This window comes from Nicrophorus vespilloides, unplaced genomic scaffold (genome assembly GCF_001412225.1).
Source record: "Nicrophorus vespilloides isolate i.1.1-1 unplaced genomic scaffold, Nicve_v1.0, whole genome shotgun sequence".
Classification (NCBI taxonomy): Eukaryota; Metazoa; Arthropoda; class Insecta; order Coleoptera; family Silphidae; genus Nicrophorus; species Nicrophorus vespilloides.
The window spans coordinates 595349-622664 of record NW_017100111.1 but is presented as its reverse complement, the minus strand read 5'-3'; the positions used below and the strand labels follow the sequence as shown (position 1 = coordinate 622664).

The 27316-nt window shown below is 33.2% G+C and overlaps 3 protein-coding genes across 3 annotated transcripts in view; 2 read left to right on the top strand and 1 right to left on the bottom strand.

Moving 5' to 3' along the window:
* Positions 1-980: 980 nt before the first annotated feature.
* Positions 981-7188, bottom strand: LOC108568499 (alpha-tocopherol transfer protein-like). The gene is made up of 5 exons (XM_017929629.1): positions 6854-7188; positions 3780-3934; positions 3363-3522; positions 1315-1784; positions 981-1249 (listed from the first exon to the last, which is right to left on the bottom strand). Exons 2-5 carry the CDS (start codon positions 3916-3918, stop codon positions 1098-1100), a joined length of 921 nt encoding a protein of 306 aa, XP_017785118.1. The 5' UTR covers positions 3919-3934; positions 6854-7188; the 3' UTR covers positions 981-1097.
* Positions 7189-11993: 4805 nt separating this feature from the next.
* Positions 11994-17468, top strand: LOC108568495 (odorant receptor coreceptor). The gene is made up of 10 exons (XM_017929620.1): positions 11994-12495; positions 12555-12727; positions 12781-13052; positions 13118-13281; positions 14431-14644; positions 14699-14903; positions 14970-15069; positions 15132-15236; positions 15290-15445; positions 17086-17468. Exons 2-10 carry the CDS (start codon positions 12555-12557, stop codon positions 17134-17136), a joined length of 1440 nt encoding a protein of 479 aa, XP_017785109.1. The 5' UTR covers positions 11994-12495; the 3' UTR covers positions 17137-17468.
* Positions 17469-17676: 208 nt separating this feature from the next.
* LOC108568500 (ras-like protein family member 10B) overlaps positions 17677-27316 on the top strand; it is a 34055-nt gene continuing 24415 nt past the window's right edge. The window contains exon 1 of the mRNA XM_017929630.1: positions 17677-17970. The gene's annotated coding sequence lies outside the window, so the exon portion shown is untranslated. The remainder of the gene's footprint in view (positions 17971-27316) is intronic.

Genomic DNA, 27316 nt, shown 5'->3' with positions numbered 1-27316 from the left:
TTCTCGGTGATTTGTAAAGGTGAAACAACAAAGTTTCTGTTCTGGTAACGGGCACTGAACTGGGGGATTTCACTCTTAACAGAGTTCATGTGAAGATCGTTGTGTATCGTGTCGTTCGTCACGTACCAGGGGGCCTGCACCAGGGTTCGCTGGCACTTGGACTGGAAGCGTTGCAGGATCTCGATGTTGGAATTGCTGGCTGTTCTCCAAAGCTGGATGCCGTACGTCCACACCGACTTCAGCACTGTCTTTGTAAATTAATAGTTTGTTGTCGAGGGATAGTGGAGATCTTTTTCCGATCAGCGAATTGATGCCCAGTTGCTTCCTTTTGGTTGCGACCACAAAATATACTGTGTAAAATTTGTAATCGAGATTTTTATAATGTGGAAATGGGGAAGTGGTTGGGTAACCGAAACCCGAAGGCGCGTTTTAACGAGTAATCTGAATATACTAGTATAGTATTTCGTTTTGAGAGTATACACTTGGGATGTTCGCCGAGGAAATTGCATGGATTTATAGTCTATGATGTATATATTTTATCTAAGTACGTGTCTCGCATCTTGATAATAGAATAAAATGCATGCACATTTTTATAACATTTTCATAAATTATTTTGAGAACAAAATCTATTGTCGGTAATGATGAAATTAGACGTTCAAAAAATTGATCACTGAAAATTGTTAAATTGAAATTCTAATTTTGTTGCAGCGAATCATTAACGTTTGAAAAAGTTTTTTTTTTTTTGGTACAGTAATTTAGGCAACTCATATTACATTTAAAAAATATACGAATAACTATTTACAAAAAAAAAGTTGTTCCTTTCATGACCAATTTCATTAAAATTCCATTAAGTTGCATTTAAATCATGTTATTAACTTTAATTGCTTAATTGATTGTAAATGTATTGTAAGAATCACATAAAATGTTTAAAATATTTTATTATATATAAAAAAAAAAGAATGATACAATTTATTTCCTTAAGCATATAAAGTGTGCCAATTTAAACAAAACAAAACAAAAAAAATGTATAATAATACTAAAAAATAATTGTGATTGATTGATCGATGAGTTTGAAATATTGTGTACGTTGAGCAGAATCAGTCGATGGCCAATTGCCTGAAGCTACCGTCCAAACCGAACAGATCGTCGTAATTGGTCGGTTTTCCTGGACGTTTCGATTCGTCGGCCTTAACGGATTCCTGGGCGAGGAACCAGGGCTGGTATTCCTCCAGTTTTTTCATCCAAGCATCTGAAATTGATTGAAAAGAAGTTATTAATAATAATAATGGATTCATATATTGATTGAGAATTTACCGTGGAAATCTTGGCATTTGCCTGCGGTGCCGCCGTACTCTGCAGGCAGAATGTCTTTGGGGATCATCTTGTGCAGAGACTCGTAGTCGTTGTGCACGTGGATGCGGTTGCGGATCTTCTCGGTGAGGAACGGTTTCACCCAGTTGATGATCGTGTCGATGATCGGGGAAATGTTGACGACGTGCACTTCCTTCAGCTTCACCGGGTACGCTTCCTGGACGATGACTAGGAACTTTTTCACGATCGACGGGGTGACTTTCGAGAAGTGAGCTGGCGTCACGATGCTCGCGTCCATGATGTAAACGTCTCCGGCGACGCCCGTCTCTTCCGCATCCAAACGGATATCACCAATCATCAAAACGATCTTCATCGCGTCGAAGATCGACGGGGCTGTGATCGACTTATCGAGACCTCTCATCACGATCACACGTCTTCCATTCGGAGTTAGACCGGGCAATGGAGGAATGTTCCTAAAAAAAAGAGGAAATGAACGTCAAAAACTTATTAAAATCATATTAATCAAACAAATATCAACAAATTATCTTTGAAAATTAAGTGAAATATGTAATAATTATTGTAATTGTAATTAAATCCAATTGCGATTCCATATAATGTAATAAGTTATTACTTTTGGTGTCAATTTATTTTGTATAAATTTTATTTGAATGTCAATAAAAATTTAACGTTCCAAATATATTCCACAATTTTTACATTCAAAGATTTATGAGATTTTATAAAATTATTATAGTAGATCTAAAGTTCATTTAATAGTTAATTATAGTTTAAATGCAAAAGAAATATTATGGATAATTTAGATTTTATAAAAATACAATCTATTTTTTCTATAAATTTAATGTTGGCAGTCATTTTGTGTGTGTCTGAGTGTAACTTTAATATGAATGTCAATAAAAAATTGACGTTTCTTAGATATTTGACATTTCCAAGGTGAATATAATTTAATGGTTTCCCCTATTGAAAATGAAAATTATGGTATAGATCTTTGGAACAATTAAAAGAATTGGTTAAAGTTGAAATGCAAGCGACATAAGAATAGTATAGACATTTTTTCAAATCCATTCTTTTTCATTTTATAAGTTAATATTGTATCTGTCATTTTTATATATGTGTGTAAATTTGATTGAAATTGTCAATAAAAAATGACTTTTCTAAGACATTTGATGATTTTCCAATTGTTGATATAGAGATCTAAGTCAATTAAAGAAGATTAGTTAAAAATAATATTGAATGCAAAAAAAAATACAATTTGCAATCTATAAAAAGTATTAATAAAACATAAAATTATTGACCTATATTTCGTTTCCAAATAGATACACGAATAATTTAAAGCTAGTGGAAGCATAATTTATTTACGGACTTATTTTTTTTTTGATTCCTGGAAACGTGCAGACTTTCCTTTTTCTTTCTGATTTTTCATCATAAACCAATCAATAAATATAATATTAGCATTATAAAACGTTGAATTATTAAGAAATGGACAGACACGTTTCACGAAGATTCTAATTGAACGAACTATGTAAATGATTAATTGTATCTGTAATTGTTTTACTGTGAAAAGAAATATGTTAGATTATTATGTGTTTCACATTTCGAGACGTTTACAAGAAACATTTACGTTGCAGTTGATTGGTAAATGTGTATGGGGTGTCCCAGTAAAAACGTCAGATTTATTTTTTTTGTATAAACTTGACAAATCGACTAGAAAAAAGTCATATGCCATTTGTTGATCTTGCAATTAGTAAATATGAAATTCTGCACATAATAACAACGCGTTATTATGAGCGGCGGATATATCCGCCCTATCCTTTCGCTTATGCAAAATTATATAGAACGAACATTTGTCCATTAAAAATAATGCGTTTACTTCGAAAATTCAATTATTGGGATACCAGATTTGTGTATTTTATGGATGTCACGCAACGGCCTCCATTAGCAGCGCGCAACGATAGATGCACTAATAGCGATGTGCGTTTACTTTAATAATTACAAGGAAGCGTAGCAAAACTTTTCCTTATTTCCATTATGCTTACACATATTTAACGATCTCCTGCAGCTCGGGTTTCCTGATGTCCCTGTTGGTGAACAGTTCGGGACAAGCCGTCCTCATGGTAAAGTACATGTCCAGCTTTTTCTTGCATTTCTCTAAAGAGAACTTGCAACCACGGAGGAAAGTCAAAATGCGATGTTCGTCTGCAAAAAAAAAAACAAACATTTAATCGTTTGTTAATTCAATAATGCCGGAAAGTTGAGGATAGGTGGCGTGGAAACGCTGACATCTGTCAGGCGCTTGTTTTTCTCCATTTTGAATTACATTTCAATAAATTAATGAAAGCGATCGATGCAGACTATAAGCGTTTCCGAACAAGATGAATACGAAATAATGAAATGATATCGAATATAAGCGTTGAATAAGTTAGTAGATGCGCTCGCTTTCTCTCTCTACCTACCCCAGGTGTGTGGTAAATGGGGTTGCTTCGCCAACCACTCCTTCATATGCTTAAGATCCGAGTCTCTGGTGTTGACGTCCTCGTTGAGTTCCTTCCTGATCATCACCTGCATCGCAGCGTCCGGTTGTATCAAAGCCATGGTTAAATTTGATGATCTGAAGAAAAAAAAAACAATACCATCATTGGATTAGTAGGGTGCAAAGGTTGTCGGGGTCAAAAATCTTCATTTGCTTGGAACGAGTTTTCGCAACAAACCGTTTTTTAACCTTCACGGAATTGAACTTCGGTCTAAAAATAGTAACGGACATCTTTGATATTCCTTCTTCGATTAAATTTGTTAATTGTTTTTCAAGCAAAAATCGAATAACTTTGATTTAGTCGATTCATTATGCACGCAATCAATAATTCTAATAATCAACGTTCATTATGTTCATACGTAAGTAAAGACTATATCCCTGTCTGCCCTCTAATTATCATAATTTTATAAACGATATCTTTGTTAAACGCTTGAAATAATTTTACTAAAGTTAAAATTAATTGAAATAGTACGGCTATTTGAAACTGGAACAATCGAGAAAATGAATACAAACAAAAATAAGATACTTGACTGTATTAAGATTAATTTCTTATACTCATGTTTCTATAACTTATTTTAAAGTTTACTCAATTCAAATGTAGATTCTTTTAAAAATATGTTGACTATAGTATTTGAAGCCGGACTGTGCAAGGTATTGCTGCATATTTGATAGAGAAAAAAATTTGTTGCCTAATTTTGTAATAATACTGAAAATATTATTAATATTTCTTATACGAAAACAACTAATAAAACATTAGCTCTGACTGAAAAATGTGTATGATAATTCTGCACGTGAAGAATAATATTTGAAGGTGAATTTATATATTTTTTTGTAGTTGTTGTTGCATTTCGGTATGCTTCACTCATACAAATGTCTAGCTGAATCTGCAATTCGCCGCTGTTCCGAATTCAGAAAAGTAAACATTTTCAGAGTTGTTTTTGCGAATAAAATAATCACGTAAAAACACAATATTTATTCTGTTGTTCCTACACTTCTCTTCTTATATTAATAACTAAATATTATGTTAAACCCCATCATTAGCATTACTATTATTACAATACACTAATTAGTCATTTTTTAGATGTTATATAAAGAGAAATTATAATTTCATTGTTATAAAATCGTTGTGTATAATAAAATCGAGTATTTTCGATCAAAAAGTTTTGTTTTAAATTAATTGAAAATAAGATTTTTTTAATGTGACAACTATACAAGAAAACATAAATAATTCATCGGCAATTACGAAATAGAAACCTACGCCTGACCCACAGATTATATTTTTTGATATATGAAAAGAAATCATTATAATTTCAATAAAGTTTGTAAAATGTGTGCGTTACGCAATTTCTCGCATAAAATAAGTTTGAAAAAATCACTAATGAGATCAATATATACAATTATGTAAAAACTAATTTAAGATTTGGTATGTTTTGCCTTGATCTTTCACTAAATCAAATGACTTTTAATGCAAATTCTTAAATTTTAGTTTACTAAAACTAAAATAAAGCAATACCTCGCATAGTGCGGATAATCAGTTCCACCCGTAATAATTGAGGACTTTAAAACCGAGACTAGATGTTATAAAGAAAATTAAAAAAAAAATTTAGTGTACTAATTTTTTTAGTATACTATTTTTTTTTTAATGTGCTCAATTTACGTGTTTAGTTTTAGTTTTGTTGAAATTTTCAAACTACATAGTATACGTACTAATCGAAGCCGCATTATGCGAGGTATTGCTGTTTGAATTAATCCATTATCAAGTAATCTGTGTCACAAACAAAAGATGCGTTTACGTTCCAATTACGCATAATCTGAATTAGCGAACAATAATTGTTCGCTAATTCAGGTCGTAATTCATTGTTTAATCAAATACTTCAATTGAATGGAATGAACACATTTCCTCAATTCTTTTAAACTAAACAACTAGATGATCTATAGTAACAATTAATTGTACTTAAATATGAAAAATCGCAAAAGTTTTTTCAATTAATTTAGATTACTAATTGAAAACGTGTTTCAATTTTCAATAATTAACAATTTTGAATTGAGTTGTTCGTCGGGTAATTGAAATACCAATAATTTAGTATCAAATTGAAATTAATAATTGCAATTCGTCGATTAAAATTTCCTTTTATTCCATTCATTATTCACAGTTATTACCTTTATTCAATTACTTAACAATTATCACAGTAGCCATGATAATTGCGAGTTTAAAAATTGAAATGATTTATTATGAATGTTGCACGTCATTCGCATTGAAGATTCATCGTAATTAGAAATTAACAGCGTCAAAGTCAGGATATTTTTCTAAAGCGAAAATTGCCTGCACATTCCACTATTCTACTAAACTAGTTTCTAATTTGTATATATTGATGTAATAAGTTTTTAATTACGAAAGTAATTAATCAGGTGACAGGTAAATTGTCATTGTCATTGAAGAATAGGCCAGCTACGATTTCGAAAGTGCTTTTTGTGAAAGGGAAATAAGAGTGCCGGACACAATTATTATTATTGTTATTATTCTATTATTGCATTAACGGTAAGGTGGAAAACCTGTCTGGAAAATGAAAAGAAAATCTGTTTAGTAATAATTTTTTTTTCTACACAATGCGTAACGAAAATATACCCGATTTCGCAATTCGTCGACTTTCTAACGACATGTGTTTGAAGAGTCTGCATCAGCATCATCGGAGAGAAAGTCAAGTGCCTTCTCTCTCTCCCCACTCACTCGCTCACTAACTACTCTTAGAATTTAGAATTATCTTCGCTCTGATTGTGAACGTGCACAAATACATATTCCCAATTAAAATGCAACACTTCGATGATCCTATTTTCTCTTTACAAACAAATTATGAGATGCGCTACACCTTGTTCCTCTCAATTACAGACAAACTGAACTTTGTCTTAATCATTATTTTCGAAAAAAAAAGAAACAACAAATTATTAATTGATACGTGGAATTACAACATCAAATTTCCAATCTTAAAAAATACTTACTTAATTTGAGTAAGTCACTTAAGTAGTCACGCACTCAACAAAACACTTAAACTATTATCACAATTGTTAGCAACTGTTCGGGTGCTTTACATAGAGCATAAAACAACTGAATGTGCTAGCATCCGTCTCGCTAGATCTTATAGTAACTTTTACGCTTTGCTAAGTACGATCTCGACCAATGGTGGGACGTCACCGAGCGACTTCGACCAATCGTATTGCCGGACTCAGCCGACTTTCTCCAATCTTGCTGCGCGAGTCCCGTTCCCTATTTTATTTATTTCTTCTTCTCATCCTCGCAATATTTATACTTCTTGTTTGAGCGCGACAGCACGCATTGTTTTAATCGTCGATTGTTGCTTGTATTCGAATTGTTGTTACACGACGAAATAATAAATAAATACGGCAAACGACCGGCGGTCAGTTAGTCGAGTCAGCGGCGACTCTTGCACAATCCGCTCACTATTAGTGCACTTAACCAGAGCATGTCCAATCGTTTTTTTTTTGTTTGTTTCTTTTTACTCGAGAACAAAAGAAATCATTTCCTATCGACGTTTTCCTGCATTTCGGGTTACACCTTCTTGCGTAATTTCACCGCACCGCAAGGACTTCACCTTACCCATACTTTAAACAAATCTATTTTTAAATAAACTTTATGTTTACTGGGTTGCATAATCCATTGTTTTTGTTTACTTTTATACGACATTGAAAATTTCATTCAACCTTATTTTCTTCAACTAATTTCGTGAACAATGAACAACTACATTTTATTTGATTTATTAGATATCCAAGATTTGAACTTTGAATCGAGATTTACATATTCTACAAGTGCTCATAGCTCAACCTATGGGTTACGTTATTTTTTTAATGACAGCTGTCACCTTGCGTCAAAATGTCAATTGTTTTTATGTTATAAACAATTGGATCGCATCTACAACTGCAAATAAATATGCTGTCGCGCAAAATGACAGCTGTCAAAACAAAACGTACTTTTAATATACTTTTGAATTATTCATATTAAGACTGAAATAACAAAGCTTATTTACTAAATTTTAAACGTGAAATTGATGAAGATTTTGATAATGTGCTATTTTTTTTATTATTTTATAAAGCAATCTATCTAGAAGCAAAAGATAGAAAAACAGATAACAAGCTTTAGGTTTTGCTTTAATTAAAGAAAATATAAAAGTGTATATTGGAGATTGATCCAGCGACCAAACTCCATAGAATGCTTATAAAAGTAAAACTCACGAACACATACACGCGAATAAGTCTTATTTTAAATTTAGTCGTCACTAACACTAACTCAAAAGCGATTGGGGAGGTTTAAAGCGTCTTCGTCGGTGAGATTCAGAATCTGTTAGCTCAGAGGCAAGTTGTTTTGGATGGTCCTCCAGCCGATGTTGGTATTTACTGCTGAGTTCCGTTATCTCATCCTTTAGAAAACTGACTCCAGTGTATTGGTGTATGTACTCATTAGTGGTGAACCAGAGAGCATTGGCAATTACTCTGAGCGTTTTTGACTGGAACCGCTGTATGATATCAATACTTGTATTACAAGCAGATCCCCACTTACAACTGCGGGATCCGTAGGTCCATATCGGTTTTATGATTGTTTTGTATATTAAAACTTTGTTTTCCATAAGCCAATGTAATCATTTTACTGTCAGTCCCATGTGTTTTCTTTTTGTTGTGATATGTTTTTTCCAGGTGAGTCGACGATCCAGATGCATGCCAAGATACTTAGCATCATCAGCCTGTGGTAGGGCACTGCCATTCAGTGTAACCGGTGGACAAGTTTGTCGACGCATTGTGTACGTTACATGCACTGACTTCGTTTCATTTATCTTGATTCTCCACTTTCTGAACCAATGTTCGATACTATTCAGACTTCTTTGGAGTATCTGTGAGGCCGTAGTTCGGTTTTGATGGGATGCTAGAACAACAGGTTCATCAGCGAATGTAGCTATAGTGGCGTGCTGAAGAGTTGGTTGATCAGCCATGAAGATCAAATAGAGTAAGGGTCCAGATACACTTCCCTGCGGGACACCAGAGAGGATTGAGCGAAGCGAGGTCACTTCCATTAGTCCGGTTTCAAATAGTGTGTGGAAACCAGTATATGACGAATTACTGCAGTATTAAGAATATACTATTAGAAACTTCGTTTTTAAATTCATTGACGTTAGTGCATTGCAAACAAATAAACTTCAAATTAGAAGCTGTCAAAGTTGCAAAAAGTAATTTTAAATGCTAGTATAATAATAATATTTTCATTGACGTTTTTACATTGTTCTCGCGTGTTTTCCAAGAAATACTAATTGCGCTTTCCAAAAATTGTAAAATGGCAAATTGCTCACGCATTAAATGCGTTTTAATACAGTACAATTTCTAAAAGGCATAGAAAGCGTTTCCATACGTAATTAAACTAAAAATAATGGAAAGAAACGGATGATAATAATAATAATAAGAACGATCGGGAAAATTTCTTTTTGTGCGCGCACCAAACAATAATGATGATGATTACAATGATGACTGTACAGCTATGTCCAATTTGATGCAACCTAATTGGTTCGGCAGACTGTTTATGTCGGTCTCGTCTCGAGCCCGTAATTAACGCATTAACAATTAATAATATTCGCGTCACGGTGTGATTTCGCTTCTTCGTCGGAAATTCTCGATGCATTTGTATGTGTATCCGAAAGATGCATCATTTATGATGCACTCATGCACAGATGTTCCAGAAGGATTGTTCCTTAAAAATATAAAATAAAACGTTATACTTAGCTGGATTTTCTCATGGCTTGAATAAATTACAAAATGATTTAGTGGAATAATCATATTCAGTTTACGTGCGTTAAAAATGAATTTAAAATGACAGCTGTCACTGTCAAATTTTTTGTTATATAAACAATTGAGTCGCAGTACAACTAGTAACATAATACGTTGGGTCGTGAAATGACATCTGTCACTTTACGTCAAAATGTTTGTGTACAACTGCAAACAAATACGCAAAATGACACCTGTCACCATTTACTAAAGTTTACAAATACATTTAAATAACAAAATTATTTTGCCTTATTCTTCAGGTTTTAATATATTTTGGTTTTATTTCATTATTATTATGTTTAAGATTTATATTGCTCATCACAATATACAGCATTTGGTGCAACATATGGTTAATAGCAGAAATAGGTAGACAATTGTATAGAACCATATGTTAGACAACTAGTAAATTTACAAATTTCAATATTTATTAATTATTTCTATTCTATACAGAACAATAGCTGTAACCGATTAGTAAGTAAAAGCACACACGTTTTTTTAGTTGTTTTTATACAAATAATATTCCAATCATTGTTTTCTATAAAAAATGTAATTACATTTCTTTCATGTAGAAATTTGACAAAAAGAAATTTCAAGAATTGTATAATTGAAATTTAAGTTCAAACCAATTGCATCGACTAATATACAATAATTTATTGTGCCGATTCTGGTAGAGTGTAATTTCGTTTAAACTTTGAACGTTAAATATCGGGCGGAGTCTGTGGCCTCTTGTTCTCAAAGATACACGAGAGTCCTCTGACGAATCTTCGATTATGCACACACACACTTCGTGAGTCACTCGAGACAAGAAGTCTAACTGTGTCAGTTAGAAAGTTCCTCCCTTCTACTACTTGAGATTATTATTGTAAATTAGTGTTGGATCTCCAACACGAAATTATAATATGATTATCTATGAAAAAATAAGTGAAATTATGTAACTTTCCATATAATAAACTTTATTTATTATTGGCGAAGGATTAACACAAGTGTTTACTTATTAAGTTTATTACTTGGTACTTTCATGATAACAAATGTGAGAAGCGGAATGTTCATCGTGTAATTATAATTCCCAGGGTATTTCTCGAGGTTCTCCCCTGTCACCACTTCGTTTTGGTTCAAGATTTTAGAATAATGTTTTTTTTTGTATACACTTTTGTTCTAAGATTACTTTTCCTCCCAGACAAAATGACGCAGAAATAATTGACATTGACACCGTTTAGTTATATAAGTGTTAACGTTCTCTAAATATTAAAAAAAAAATCAATTAAAATTTTGAATTAATTCAATTTTTAACACACAACACAAAAAATGTTTCCATTGACATAATAAAAACTAATTTTCACACTACTTTTACGCTGCATTAAAATGTAATCTGTTGTTGGATAATAAAAAGTCGTAGATCTTAAGGTGCCGTTATACACTTGATGTAACGAGTTTAGAAGAACAGCGCTGATCCAAGGTCTTTGTCAAGGTCAATGAATTAACGCACGTCTGAACTGTAGACATTCCGAATAACGTTAAATATGTCACGAAATCAGTAGATATTTTATAATAAATTTGCTACTATGCTAGAAAACGTTTAACTAAATTATTTTATAAAAGAAATCTTTTACAAGTTATAGTATTCTTTGTATAAAATCTTAGTTATCACAGTGTTTATAACTAGAATTCTGACAAAATATTTTACGAACATTACCAAAAAAATTATAAAGAAAGATTGAAAATACACGCAAATATTCTTTGTCTAAACCTATAAGATTGTATAATTACGAACAAAACATTCGAATCATTAATTAGCATCAATTTACTTTGTACGTTAATTATAAGTAAATGTATCGATTTTGCACAAGTTGTGAAGAAAACATGGAAAATTGTATATAAATAAATATTACCAAGAAGCAAATTAAATTTGTTAATTAATAGATTATAAATGAAGAGGAAAATAAATAAATAATTGTTTCAATGGTAAAAAATAACAAATAAAAACTGTAATTAATGTTTAATTGATTTGATATTAAAAACTGTAATTGTTTCCTTTTTCCAATTAAATTATTGCATTCGGACTTAGAAGTAATTTGAAACAAACAAAAAAAAAACTGGATCTATCAACAATTTTCCAGTTACAAATTTACAATGATGCAAACCGCTGTGTCGTAATGTATAATATAATGATGATTACAAAATACAGCAAGCAGTGTGCGATCAAACAGCGATCTTTCGACTTTGAAGTGCGGAAGTCGTCATCAACTTTCTTCATCTCGCAGCAGCAGCAGCAGCACCAGATGAATCGACATACTTGTGGAATGAATCACGCGTACGTTTTTTTTTTTGTTCCATGGAATTTGTACCAAAAAATAAAACAGATTAGTATGAGGTGGTTTGTCTTATTCAATTGAATAATAGATGCGTCCAATAATTCTATAATCGATGCGGTTGGGGGGAGGGGGCTTGAGGATGGCATCTTCTTGCAGAGGGTTGGGCAGTAATTAATGCATAATTCAGATAAACCATAAGGATCGTTCGTGAATTATGAAGTCCTGTGAGAACACGGACAAATGGATTGGGTGGATCGGATGGCCTTCCTCTTCAATCGATGCGACATTCCTTATTATTGGTCCACGAAATGACTTTCCGTTCTTTTCTATTTGTGCCCGTACCCCTGAACATAAGTCACCCCCAGTCCATCAACGGCCAGTCGAAACGCGAAGGTCTCAGGTGCAACACGTTCTACACCCACAGATGATATAGGATACCTTCTTGCACGAAAATAATTTTCGATATTTCACACACAGTTTCGGATTAACAGCAAAAACGCAGCAAAGGTAATCCAAGTTAATCAAAAGTTTTTTTTTTAATAAACTTTAATTTCTGCTTCTTTAAGATGATGGAATTCAAGACCCAAGGTCTCGTCACAGACCTGATGCCAAACATCAGGCTGATGCAAGCCTCCGGACACTTTCTCTTCAATTACCATGCAGATAACAGCGGAGCTCTGCACACCCTCAGGATTTTCTATTCTTGCGTCCATCTGATACTGATTTTATTACAATTTGGGTGAGTCTTCGATTCGATTGAAGGATCGAGAAATTGAAGACTCCGTTTTTCAGGTGTATTTTCGGTAATTTGGTGCAAGAAGCGGACGACGTTAACGATCTTGCCGCAAACACCATCACCATTCTGTTCTTCACCCATTGCGTTACAAAATTCGTTTACTTTGCGATTCGATCGAAACTGTTTTATCGGACGTTGGGTATTTGGAATTCGCCCAACAGTCATCCACTTTTCGTCGAATCCAACAACAGATACCATTCCATCTCTCTGACGAAGATGAGGAGAGTTCTGATGGTGGTTTTGGCCACTACTCTCATCAGTGCAGTCTGTAATATTCATCGATTCATCAAATTTTTTAAACGTTTTGCTTCAATCATTGTTTCTGTTTGAAAGCATGGACAACGTTGACGTTCATTGGAGATAGTACGCACACGAAGAAGGATCCGAACAATGAAAACGAGACCATCACCGAAGAAATACCCAGGTTGCTGGTTAAAGCTTGGTACCCTTGGAACGCTATGTCGGGAATGCCGTACATGTTATCATTGGTTTACCAGGTAAAACATATTTGATTTCAACTAAATTTTGTGCGTATCAACTAGGAAAAAATCCCGTTTTTTTGAACCTAGACTTGTTGAATGAATGAATTGCTTTAATTATTTGATTTAAAACATAAAAATGTAGACACAAAATCGTCTCTGCTACGTAAAACAAATGAAATCTGAAATTAGTTCTAAGGTTTCAATAACACTTCTCCTTAATTTTACAAAATTTATAAAACGTTTTGACAAAAACAAACATCTAGCGAATTTCTTCCATTAGGCTTAAAAAAAGTTAGATCACTAAGTTTTTTTTTTGACAAATATCAAGATTGTATACAAATTATTATGCGATAGTGAATGCGATAATTAATAGATGCGATGATGAAATCAAAAAAGATAAAATATAGATAAAATTAACTGTACAAAATTATTAATAATTAATATTAATTGCATCAGTAATTATAGAAATCGATATGACTTGAAGAAGTAAACTAGGATGTGTCTTTTATTCTTTGGGTCTGGAAATATGATTGAAACAAAACTACAAGGTTATTTCCAAGAGATAATTAATATCAACACAAAAACCTCTCCCCTTCTTCGCCAGCATAATGGACCTGTATCAACCTGTATACTACTCTGCGATGCTGATTGTCTTTGCCTCTCTGGCACTTCCCCTACATCATGTTAATGCTGGGCTCCACTGCCACTATCCTCGTAAGCCCTCTGCAGCCTCCGCTCGTCTTCTTCTTTGCTTATTAGCACCTCTGATATGTACGCAGCTCTCCGCACTCTTCAGCATTTCACTAATAACATTTTCTAGCTCTAGCAAAACTCCCAATTCTGCCTTCGCCTTGTGCTTCCTTCCAACCCATCTGCAGCACCTAAATAGCGTGTACTCAGTGCTATCGTCCTTTTCACAGTACCAGCACCTTTCGTCCTCCTTTTTCCCGATGAAGTGCAGGTACTTGGCAAAGCATCCATGGCTCAGGTGAAATGTAATATCAACACTAAACCTATCATTTCAAGTACACTTATTATTAATATTTTTCCCCTGAGCTTAAACGAGTCAACACTAGTTTTACCTCGCATTGTGCGACTTCAATTCACTAACCAAATTTCCATTGATTTTTTGTATACAATTGTTTCGAAACGATTTTTACGCAGGTATATTACGTGCTGTTCTCCATGCTCCAATCCAACCTAATGGATGTGCTCTTCTGCTCTTGGCTTATATTCGCATGCGAACAACTGAAACACCTTAAAGCCATCATGAAACCGTTGATGGAACTGTCCGCTACTCTCGACACGTACGTTCCAAAGAGCGCGGATCTCTTCAGAGCGAACAGCGCGAAATCTCAAGACAACTTAATCGAAAATGGTAAATAATTGTTTAAATTAAATCGAAGCTTAATTTTTTAACTTCTTCCAATAGATTACAACAACATGAAGCAGGACTACAAAGGAGTGTACAATACGCAGCAGGAGATGGGCGTGAATTACAGATCCGGTGCGTTGCAAACATTCGGACCAGGAGGGATGAACGGTGGAATCGGTCCGAACGGTCTAACGAAGAAACAGGAGATGATGGTCAGATCCGCTATAAAGTATTGGGTCGAAAGGCATAAGCACGTCGTCAGGTATACAGTAAAACTTTGGAATACTTGAAAAAAATTAGCAAATTGAAATATTGTTGTGTCTATTAGATTGGTCACAGCAATTGGTGATGCTTACGGAGTGGCACTTCTATTCCACATGTTGACTTCAACTATTACCTTAACCCTATTGGCTTATCAAGCTACAAAGGTAAAATTTGAACACTCATACGCATTGAAGATTGATTAATTATTGATATTTCTTTATTGCAGATTGACGGCGTAACCAAATATGCTGCCAGCGTTATCGGTTACTTGCTGTACGCTTTGGCTCAAGTCTTTCTCTTCTGTATATTCGGCAACCAATTGATAGAAGAGGTAAGTCAAACATATTTACATTTGTTATGATGTAATATGTTTCCGTGTATTAGAGTTCTTCTGTGATGGAAGCAGCATACAGTTGTCATTGGTACGATGGATCCGAGGAAGCCAAGACCTTCGTTCAGATTGTCTGTCAGCAGTGTCAGAAGGCTTTGTCCATATCCGGAGCCAAATTTTTCACCATATCTTTGGATCTGTTTGCTTCAGTAAGTTGATCTAATTTTTTTCTTCATAATTACATTTTGGAATTACACTTGGTTCTCTTTTTATGCGGTATATACGTTCTATAGGAAAAACGCATAAAAATAAATCGCACAAAAAAGGACTAGACACACGTATAAAAATAAAGGATACGTTCCATAATTTTTTAAAACCGCATAAAACTGAATCAATGAGTTACAATATACCGAAAATCGCATAAAAAAGGGTTTATTAAATTTCAGAAAAATAATTAGTCTTACTATCTTATTTCTTTCTGAAATGTTTATTCATAATTTTATAAAAACGTTAACAATCATAGACAAGTTTATTAAATTTCAGAAAAATATAATCTTAACATATTCCTTCTAAATTTATACAGACAAATTTTACAAAAAAAAAAATACAGAAAATTTTTATGTAAGTTAATCTTTCTTCACATTTTTTTCTTTAGAATTATCGTCGCTATTTGGGGGTGTTCGGCATAATTTGCGAACTGGTTCCAAATCACTTTCATCACTATAAGAGATAGTCAGCATATCAGATCTATGTCCTGAAGATAATGATTCTTCACAAGTAAAATTAGTCTCAACTTCGCATGTTGATTTTTTCCCTTTGACAATATAATCAGTGATTAAACTTTGCGATGGCTTTGCTATTTTTTTTTTGCTCGCGTTGAAACTTTAATGCTCGTTCAGAATTATCATCTTTTTCGAAATGAAATGGTTTGCCAATTTGTGTCAAAACGTGTCAAAATCGCCTAAAATAGTTATTTCAAGAAGCATTTTTTTTTAAATATAATAATAATAATAACTTCAAAACCGCATAAAAAGAGTACGCATAAAAAGAGGACCTAGTGTAGTATATTGCGTACAATAAACAGTGTATTCTTTTAATACGTTCCGGGTATATCCGCCGACCCGACCTGTTATTTACACTTCGCTTATATCATTAGCCACTAGTCATTTTTTTAAACAAATAATTAATGAAAAAAAAATGACAACAAAATGCTTAAAAATCTAATGAAAATGGCAACAAAATTGCATCAATACACTATTGAATCAAATCCAATTCGCATGCAAATGCTAATTGCACCGGTTGTTCCATATTTTCGTCACTGCACAAATGAAAAGTGACTTTCTATTTTATTATTATTATTATAACAGCGGCCAAAAAGCAAAACAAAACAAAAACACGGCTTTCACGATACATTGCGTTACGCACTTTTTCTACATTTGAACAAAATTTCTACTTTTCATTTTTGTTTTGCAAAAAAAATACATATTTATATATACAAGAAACAAAACTGTCACATTCATTTTAATTGTGAAAACATTTTGTTTTCTTTACATTTTTTTGTTTCTTTAATTAACGCGAAACAGGATTTACTTATAATAATTTAAACTTATGAAATACCTAGAGAACGAGTTTACAGAATTAGACCGTAGTGTACGTGTCGGGACCGTTGTTAAAGATGCATTATTCACTCGCTGTCACATTTGAAATACGAATTGCTAAATGCCACAGGCTTATCCGAATTAATGTTGGTAATAAATTATATGCATCTCTTAAACTATTCGTCAATGTACGCATAACAATTGTTAAAGAATTGTTTATATAATTTCAGTAATTATTATTTTTTTTCTAGGTTCTTGGAGCAACAGTGACATACTTTATGGTGCTGGTACAACTCAAGTAGAGGATCAGAGATATTTGCAAATTTTTCCAAGCATACATTTTTGATGTTGTTGAATTAGAAGGAAATGCATTCTTACGTGTCTTATTTGTAAATAATGTAATCTCAACTCTCAACTTTGAGCGCAAAAAAGTGATTCAGGGCATGATTCAGGGCAATTCCTCGTAGTCCGTCCGTTATTAACAAATATACTTTCTTATTTATTATATATTTATTACTAATAGTTTGTCCTAACGTTACGTAATTTATAGAAGCACCGATGATTTTAATATACTGCAATATTATTAAAACAGAGCGAACATGAACAAAAGTACAATACATGGCTAGGATACAGATTAAGTTAGATTTTAAACGATTATTAAGAAATATTTTAAAAAATACCTGTACCTGTACCTGAAAGCAATAAAGTCTTAGAACGTTCTTAACTGTATGAATCAATATTATTTTCCTAGCGTGAACCAATTGAAATTATTAGTAATTGTGTATAAGTTGCATTTGAACCACTTTGCTGCTATCTGTGCTAGTATTGTGGGCCTAGTCATCGATCTTGGCCCCCTGTCGACGTCCACGAGTACCACCGGTTTGCATTGTCGGGGGCGGCGGCGGAGGTGGCAGCGAAAATAATATCGAAAGAACGATTTCTCGTGATGTGTGCGATGTGATTTCGAATCCGTGCGTTTTCGCCGAAAAAAAATACAAATTTGCCGCCCCCCAACGACCAACCGCCAAGCAATAACCAACATCCACACAATGCTCATGAAGTGACAATCAAGGGGGCGGTAATTATATTCGAACCGTGGCTCGGACGTCTTCACAAACGGCTGTCAAAGTTCAAAGGTGAGTTGTTGTTTTTTTGTTTGACATGTGACATTTCTGACGTTTATTTGTTTACGAACAAAACAATCTGACAAGTAGCATTTCTATCAGACTCAATCAATTTGCACGCTTCGGCCCTTCACGAATAAAACACGAATGGAAAGTGCCTCGACGATACCGAATAAAAAGAGAATTTATCAGAATCCTTTTTGATCCTACAAAATATATCAATTTTAGACTGTCAAATTTTCTCAATTTCTACATTTTTTTCGTCAAAATATACTCCAATAAATATTAAATTTATTTCAATAAAGAAATAAATAAATTTGTTCAAATTTAAATTGATTTTGATAAATTTCAAAATTAAATATTTGAAATTTCTTGTGAAATTATATAATTCAATTTATTCCTTTTTACCATAGAAAATAATAAACATAATAAAGGAATCCAATAAAGTTATCAATAATTGAGATTTTCATCTCGAAATACGTCAAAATTGTGTAATGCACTATCCAGAGACATCTATGATTTTTCATTTTCGAAAATCTTATTTAGCTATGTTAACTGTAGCGACATCTATAAATTTATGCAATATAAAATATTTGTTCAAATTCAATTAGGTCTGTCAACTTAAGTATAGAAATTAATTAAAACTTTTAGTAAAATAATGATTTTTCCACGTTTTATGAGAAAAATAAAATACTTTGAAAGTTCTTAAGGATCACAGTAAAAATGTAAACAATAAAATAACAGTCATTTTTTTTTCTTCCTCCTGCTTCTTTCCTTTAGGAAGAACCTCAACCATTTAGCTACGTCCTGTCGACGCATTACGATAATCGCAATCTAGTTAATAATGAAGTGACAACATAATTCATGACGTTTCTACAGGCGTTATGTGTGTTGCATAACTGTGTCATTAACAACAAATTCGGTTGATAATTTTTAAAACTTTCCAGATTTCCGCGATAGAAAAGTAATTATTCCGATATTATATTTTGATTAAATCTAAATGATGAAATAGTTGATTGTAAACTATGTGCGCGTCCCTTTATTAAAGTTCGTCCGTGCTGCATTCGAGAAAACTTATTAATTGCTTGCAAACTATCTCCAGTCGGATATCGGGGTTAGGTGTTTACACAATTTCCTTCCTCAAACTCCAAACATCCTTCGGTGTTTGAATATGCGAATAACCAGACGGATGACGCAGATCGATAATTTTCCATTATCGCAAAGGGATTTAGTGCCAACTATATTACTATACAACAAATTTCTTCGCAAGCATTTCATTTTCTTTGTTACATTCACACCAGTTTCCAAACTACAGGTTATCGGATTCGAATTTCGCGCAGAGAAAATTCAATAGCAACAATGTTATATGTTGAATTAATAATAATAATATATTAGATGACACAATAAACATCAAAGTATTCATATTTCATATCGATATAACGCATTTAATAAAAAGAGGTCAATTTATAATGAAAGATAATGTGTGGAACAGAGATGTTCAGTACACACAAAATAGTGGATGTGCCGGGTGAAAATTGTTTCGTGCTGAATGTGAAATGTATTATCGCATAATTTATATTCAGGATAAGAAATATTATGTCTAGTTTTGTGCTTTTGTGAGCAAACAGTTTAGTTTATCCAATTTGCTGACATTCGCATTAATATTTAACGAAACACTTAAACACAACATATTCAACAATTGAAATGCATTCGCGGGCCGTGTATAATTGGTTCGAGTGCCAGATGCGGCCCGCGGGCCAATAGTGATTCTTTTTAAATAATAAATAGTACTAATTGAGACTCAACATTAATTGAATATTATTGATCTGGATTAATATTATATAATGAAAATTGTTTGGCCAAAACTTCATTAAGCTTCAAACTAATAAAACGACGGAGAGAATTAATTATATTTTTGAACGAAATTTATATATATTTATATGTGCAGACGTGCTGCAGTGTAAATATTCCCCGGCGCTTTGTTCAACATTAAATAACTGGCGATTTCCGAGAAAATGCACGGACAATTATCCACGATCCATTCGCCTTCGACGAAGGAACAACATAATGGACTTAGACTTAGTCCCTTTTGGGAGGATGACGCGAGCTCAGGGGATGCGCATATTTGCATCCAAAGCACGCTTTCAAATTACTCGTTTTTTTCCATTCGGAAAGCTTTTCTTTCCATTTCAAATAGTTTCCAGAATCTTACTAGGATAATTGAAATCGGGACTCATCCATAACTTAACTTCTTATTGCTTGACTGTAAAGTAACAGGAAACATAAACTGTACGTATTCTATATCAATTGTTTCAATTTCTTTCAATCCATATATTTGCAATTGGGAGAAAACCAAGAAAATGCTTGGAGATTTAAGAAATTTCCCCCTTTTTTTTGCTCTTGAAAGTGTTTATGCTCGAAGAAAAAGATCGTTTTGTGGCGATGCGATAAATATAAATTGGCGAGTAAAAAGAACAAAGAACTTTTGCGGCGGTAGGCAATAAAACAAATCGTGGCCATTTCGTGCAGCGCCGCGAGAAGAGTTTTTTGGTATTGACCTTTTTCATCTTGTGCCCTCTTCCTATTCGTTCCTACTACGTGAATTCAATGGCAATATAGCAATAAACGAAATCATCAATGAATAATCGAAATATCTACTCTGCTACGGATGTAACAAAGGGGCGATGAAGTAATGATGCGAGAAGATCAAAAGAGGGCTACATTTATAGTTTTGACACATCTTTTGTGGGACAATAAGATGAAAAAAACATGGTGGAAATATGTATTTTTTTTTATTAATCGATATGCTATAACTGCTTTTCACGGCGGACTTGTCTACATTTCAACAAGTCACTGTGGCAAGCAAACATCAGTTTCGTCAAGGAAGGAATAGCAAAGGCTAGCACAAGATACCATAATCGGCTAGAGAATTATCCAAACCAACTGGCTACGGAGCTGATGCATACTGCAGATCATCATCGAAGACTGAAGAGGTTTAAACCGCAAGACTTACAAAACCGATTTTAATAATCAATAAATCAATGTTTGCAAGTGGATAAATTGTATATGTGAAGTGAGGTTGCTGGATCATCTCTTCATTAACTATTATAGTGTCTTTTTTTATTTTTATTTTTACCACATTCATAAGGCTTGATATCTATGTAAGATGATAGATTACTTTAATACTAAAATAAAAAAAAATCGATTTGAACAAAACATCTCATTTTTACATTTATGCTTACATCACGAAAAGTATACTAAGCAACCAAATTAAAGCTAAATATTCAGTCTTTAAAACGTGTATTGTATCGTTAGTCATTTAGTCGTAATTCACTGTCAAACTTGAAGAAACTTTTTTTGATGCTTCGATAAAACAGTGTTTTTACATTACATATTTAATCAAGTACATAACTGTGAACTGTGATAATTAAAAGATAATTACGATGTAGTAAAGCAAAATTTGAAAGTGATAATTCTTTGATTTTCATCAACATTCTAGTAACTTGAACTTGGCCGAACTTAATTCGATTATATCGGAAATTGTTGGCACTCAGAGTTGCGCGATATTAGCGAAATCAATTAAACGGAACTTTTTCACACACACAGACAGGTGACAGGAAGAAAATTGGAGAGAAAGGCAGAGCGGAAAAGTCAAACTTCGTACGGATTCGCCCGAACAAAATTAGATTTACCAAACTTGGGGAGGTAACTAACAAGGAAACTTTATTTACCTAAATAGTTCCTAACTTGAAATTAATCCAGATAATCCGCTCCGTAAAAGAAAGACATAATACATGCACTTATTAACATAGGAGATTGCAAATGAAATTCTGTAAGTAACACACGTATCCGATGAAACTTCTCTCTCCTGTTCCGAATGAGTTTATTCAAGTTTCGCATTCTGACAGAGAAAATAATAAATTCTAAATGCAAACTGAAACGCTGCAGCTCGGAACAAAAAGTTTTTACACGTAACAGTCCTTTCAGATCCGGTTATATATATATACATTCTTTCGTCATTCCTTTTCATTCGCATTATTCCAAGCAAACTGTAGGAAACGAAACGTGTCATTTCCGTTTGCACGTGTGCGTCTCTCTATTTATTTTTCGTTTTTCCTCTTTCGCTTCAAATATAATTTGGACGGAAATGCGTTTAGTAAAAGGGGAAAAAAGGTGTACCTGCTTTCGTTGTAGGTCTAGTGTGAGAGAGAGGGAGAGAGAGAGAGGGTTTTTCGGCGAGAAATATGTGAAAAGAAAAGTTGTTATAACTTTCCTCATAAATCCTTTTTTTTTCCGGGGCTTAGGACCACCCCTCTCCGAGGTCTCCACCAACAACTTGTCACGAGAGTCAGAGGCGGCGTTGTCGGCGGTTCACACACACACACTCACAAATTGCGACATTGTTTTTATGCAAGTCATTTGGAAGCATTTAATTCCGTCATCTTAGTTTCATAATTGGATCGTTGAACATCAAAGGGTCGCTTTGATAGCCAGAGAGTCGCGTTTCCACACGGAATTTTCGCCGCTTCAAGTTTATAACGTTTTAATTGGAGCCTCCAATCCATTAGGCTCATGTTCGAACTATCAACGGCTCAACGAAGTAAACCCTTATTTTGATATCCGCAGTTTCAAATTATCTTTAACGAATGAATGGAGATCAAATCTCCGTTTTCCGCGTGAAACCCAAATACTCTTCTTAATACCTTCAGTGGTAACTCGTTCTCTACTGATACTAAATCTTCAGGAAATTAAATTACTTATAAATGATAAACACTTCTGCTATACAGGAAAATCCATAAAACGTAGACAAATATCTTTTACACAGTATATTATACTTATACAAAATTGGTAGCGAGGCGCCACTAGTCTTTCTCTGATGGAAATGTCATGTTGAGGAATGTTACTTTTAATATTTGCTTTTTTTGTTCCTATTGAGCACGCGGCGGAAACTGGCGAAATTGTGGGCGGTACAATCTAAATGAAAGAAAGAAGGAAAGAAGAAGAATATTTGATTTGACAAGAAGTAAAGTATGACGAAAGGAAGAAGAATAAGAAGTCAAGTTGAGGTTACGAATCTATGTTTTTGATTAAGCTTTAACGTTACTTCTGCAGAGGCGTCACTTGAGCTACCAAAACACGCCACCACGTGAAACTTTCGATTCTGACAGCGTACGTCAAATTGTTTTGTCCGCAACAAGTTTTCAACAAAGCAACTAGTTTCCCAGGATGGACCACCGTTTAACCCATATTTCTCATAAAATAAAATAATAATAAATGATCTAGTAAACATTTACTCATTAAATAAAAATATCATATTGATCATTTTTTTTTTGTGCAAAACCTTTTAACATGATTACTTACAACCGTTTTCTTTCTTTTTATACATTTTTTTTCTGTAGAATCTATATCCATTTTCTTCCACTTTTACCCGATCAATCAATATAAGTGTCAAGTTAGCATTATCAACTTTCTCAATTTCATCAATCAATTCAATTTAGTGCACGTTTTAAAACAATTGCAAACAAGCAGTAAGTGGATATACACTAATCAGTTTATTTTTTTCCCCCACAATTTCATTATTTCCTTTAAGCTTTCTTCATTAGTGCAGGAAACATGGCGCTAAAAAAGCATACGAAAAAAAAAAAACAAAGTTCTAATTAAAACCGGGAACATTTCTAAAACAAAAATAATTTCCGACCTAATTAAGTAACATCATCCTCGCTTCATATCCTCATCATTACCATTATTTATGTAGATGTTGTATTCGAGTATATTATTACACGTATGTAGTTTTTTTTTTGTACATTCTCAAAAATTGTACTGCAATGTTTGAAACTGGACTAAAAACAATACAGTTCAGTTAGTTATTTCAATTTTTGATTCATTCTATAAAAAAAATATACGCTAGGGAACAATAAAATGTAGATAAAAACGAAAATGTGAATTGCGTTCACAAAATTGTTTACATAAAAATGAAACATATCTGAGTAAACTTTAATTATTTGCATATCGCGTTTCATACCAATATTTCCCATTTTATATAATATATTTTATTATTACATAAAATAGAACTAATTCTATAATTTTGCGTTGTTAATAGTAATGAGAACAATTCAATCTGCAAGGATTATGCGAGATGCAAGAAAATGAAAATTGATCGTCGCAGTTAATCTTATCAGACGATGCGAACGAGCCCCATTGCAACGTCGGTCTCTCGAATCTGGGTTACTCAATCCATTTAACAAGTATAATCAAAATCATCGCTTAAATTTATTTCTTTTAAAGATTATTTCTTTTTACGTTCAAAATGAAGATACTTGAGACAAATTGACTGCAGTTAATTGTACATTCTTTTTATTATCATTTTAGCTGTATGCAACACAAATGTCATTTTAAAGATGAAAGTTTAAGCTTTCCAAAGCACCCTTCGAGCTTCAAAGTTTTAAGGTCAACGCCATCGTTATTGAAAATTATCGATAGCCCCTATAGCAGCGGTTTCCAAACTTTATGCTACTACGCCTCCCCGAAAACAATTTTTTTTTTCCGCGCCTCCCTTACCTTTTATTGTTATAATAGATTAAATAATATAGACACGTTTTATTTATTTGAAGATGTTATGGCATCAAAATTAATTTATTAAAAATTTTTGGCAAGAGTCCGCGCCCTGGGAGGCGCGGGTCCAAGAGGACAAAAAGTTTTCAAACCCATCGAGCGTCTGCGTAATCGATATATAAACAGTAAAAATATTTACAGCAATAATAAAAGTTTCGTTTTCAATCAAATTGAATTGAAGATTAAATCAAAAATTGTATCGAAACGAATCGATCGAGTTATTTGCACTCAATTTCGTTTGATTGACGGCTGCACATGAATAACGCAGAAATGTAACATCCAAATGGTCACGTCGATATGACAGGCCCTATATGACGTATATGACTTACACATTCGAAATGCGACGCAAATCAAAAATCGGATTTGTTCATAATTGGATTTGTTTCAAATTTCCATTCAAAATTGACTACCGTACTATACAGATTTTGATTTAACATAAAGTGAACTTGAAAGACTTACATATTAATATTTAGGTGGTACTATCTAAAATTCTACTTAGTATGCTGTGAAAACAAAAATGAATAAAAAGAGCAACGCAAGGTTATATGAGATGTGTATGTGTGCCTTTACAAGCAAATATTAGATGAGGACGCGCTCGACTTGTGGTAGAAAGTTTGCTCAAGAATCTAAAGTGACGATTAGTGGTGTCTGTGTTGGTTTGGGACAGAATAATGTTGATATTTCGATTTTTGCTGTTTCGGAAAAGGCGATTTCATATGGGTCTATATCGAAATCCCGACAACCGAAATTTCGACATTCGGATTTCGATCCGCACCGTTTCTTATATATTTGTGCGGATTCACGGTTGGATTTTTTCATTTTTCTAAAGTCAAGATTGACAAGTCATTATTCTTCCAACTACAATAAAGCATCAGCACAAGTTCATTAGAAATTAGCGCAGTGGGTCGAGTAGAAACATCCTTTGGTGAAATGGCACTTGCAGATTCGTTCAAAACAATGATAGAAAAGCAACAGTGTGAATTTTATTTTATGAAAACTTATTTGTTTGCAGAAATCAAGTGTATAATTAAAAAAAAAATGAAATTTGTATTATGCATTTAAAATACTCGAGAGACTAATTAAACTTTTTCTGACATTTTTATGAAGTCTCCACTCTTGATTGCAGAAATCCTCGTTAGATTAGTTAATTGATTCTGTCAAATAAATGCACGTAATGCCACAACAAGGCGCCGGGTGGGTATCAAGCAAACTACCCTTAGGCCTTTAATGTTTGCAATTAAATTGTTTTCCAATCGATATTTAATCACCACTTTACGTATAATTACATTCCGGAAGTAGAAAAACAAGAGTTTAATTCCTGAACTAATATACTATTCTTATTAAACAAGTGAATTTTGAGAGTTTTACATTTTGTTTTTTAATACATTAACTACCCTGAAAAAAAGAAAAATCACTGAAATATGAAAATGTTTTGCACTTTTTATTAACGCTGTTAAAGCGGAAACTATAAACTTCGAATCGCTACTAAATTTCAAGCTATGTTGACTTTGGATCAAAGCGATTCTGATGATTGCAAACATTGATTCGAGTTGATTCGTGCACATGAGAATAATTAAACAACTAGGGAAAATAAATCACACATATTCGTTCGGAAATTCTTTAAAAAAAAAACACAGAAATATACCTCTCGAAAGTGCGGCTTCGATCAGTCCGAATTCACTTTCAAAATTTCACACAACAAAAATTTAATGAATCAACTCTATTTTTTCTTTCACCAAAATTAATACCAAGAAAAAACAATGATGAAAATTAATAATTTATTTAAATTCTTGAATTACTTATTGCCGAATAGTTAAGTTCGTATCCTGGTCAAGCTAGGCCCTTTGTGAGCCCTCTCGGTGCTTGTAGAAATAGGGCCATCGTTCATCACAGATGAACAGTCAAATGAATGAGGTTCAGCATATGGACCTTCAGCCAAGTCGATGGACAATGACACTGTTCATCATAATGGTAACTATCCACCGGGAAATATTGTCCATTTAATGTCAACCGCGATCTTAAATTTACTAATTGTTTACATTGATGAACAGATTGTAAATAAAATTATATGACATAGAAAAAAATCTTGAATTGTTCCCGAAATATTCCAGGTTCCAAGCAAATTGCAAACGTCACATTTCTATTAACACTATTTAAAATTGCATTAATTGTTTTACCAACAATTCTAAATATACTCGGTCCTCTTTTTTTGTGTACTCTTTTTATGCGGTTTTTATTTCAAGAAGCATTTTTTCTAAATAACTATTTTAGGCCATTTTGACACGTTTTGACACAAATTGGCAAACCATTTCATCGAAAAAGATGATAATTCTGAACGAGCATTCAAGTTTCAACGCGAGCTTCAGAATTGCATTTCTGGATATCAGGGATTGTACAAAAAAATAGCAAAGCCATCGCAAAGTTTAATCACTGATTATATTGTCAAACAACATGCGAAGTTGAGACTAATTTTACTTGTGAAGAATCATTATCTTCAGGACATAGATCTGATATGCTGACTATCTCTTCTAGTGATGAAAGTGATTTCGAACCAGTTCGCAAATTATGCCGAACACTCTCATATAGCGACGATAATTCTAAAGAAAGATTAACTTTCATAAAAAAAATCTGTATTTTTTTTTTGTAAATTTTTTCCGTATAAATTTAGAAGGAATATGTTAAGATTATATTTTTGAAATTTAATAAACTTGTCTATGATTGTTAACGTTTTTATAAAATTATGAAT

What these genes read in the sequence shown, in the direction of transcription:
- LOC108568495 (XM_017929620.1), top strand. Translation starts at nt 12,555, where the DNA reads ATGATGGAATTCAAGACCCAAGGTCTCGTCACAGACCTGATGCCAAAC. An exon ending in TACTCTCATCAGTGCAGTCT is followed by an intron (nt 13,053 to 13,117) that starts GTAATATTCATC and finishes TCTGTTTGAAAG; the next exon opens with CATGGACAACGTTGACGTTC. An exon ending in AGACAACTTAATCGAAAATG is followed by an intron (nt 14,645 to 14,698) that starts GTAAATAATTGT and finishes TTCTTCCAATAG; the next exon opens with ATTACAACAACATGAAGCAG.
- LOC108568499 (XM_017929629.1), bottom strand. Translation starts at nt 3,918, where the DNA reads ATGGCTTTGATACAACCGGACGCTGCGATGCAGGTGATGATCAGGAAG. An exon ending in CCATTTACCACACACCTGGG is followed by an intron (nt 3,523 to 3,779) that starts GTAGGTAGAGAG and finishes TTTTTTTTGCAG; the next exon opens with ACGAACATCGCATTTTGACT. An exon ending in CAGGAGATCGTTAAATATGT is followed by an intron (nt 1,785 to 3,362) that starts GTAAGCATAATG and finishes TCTTTTTTTTAG; the next exon opens with GAACATTCCTCCATTGCCCG.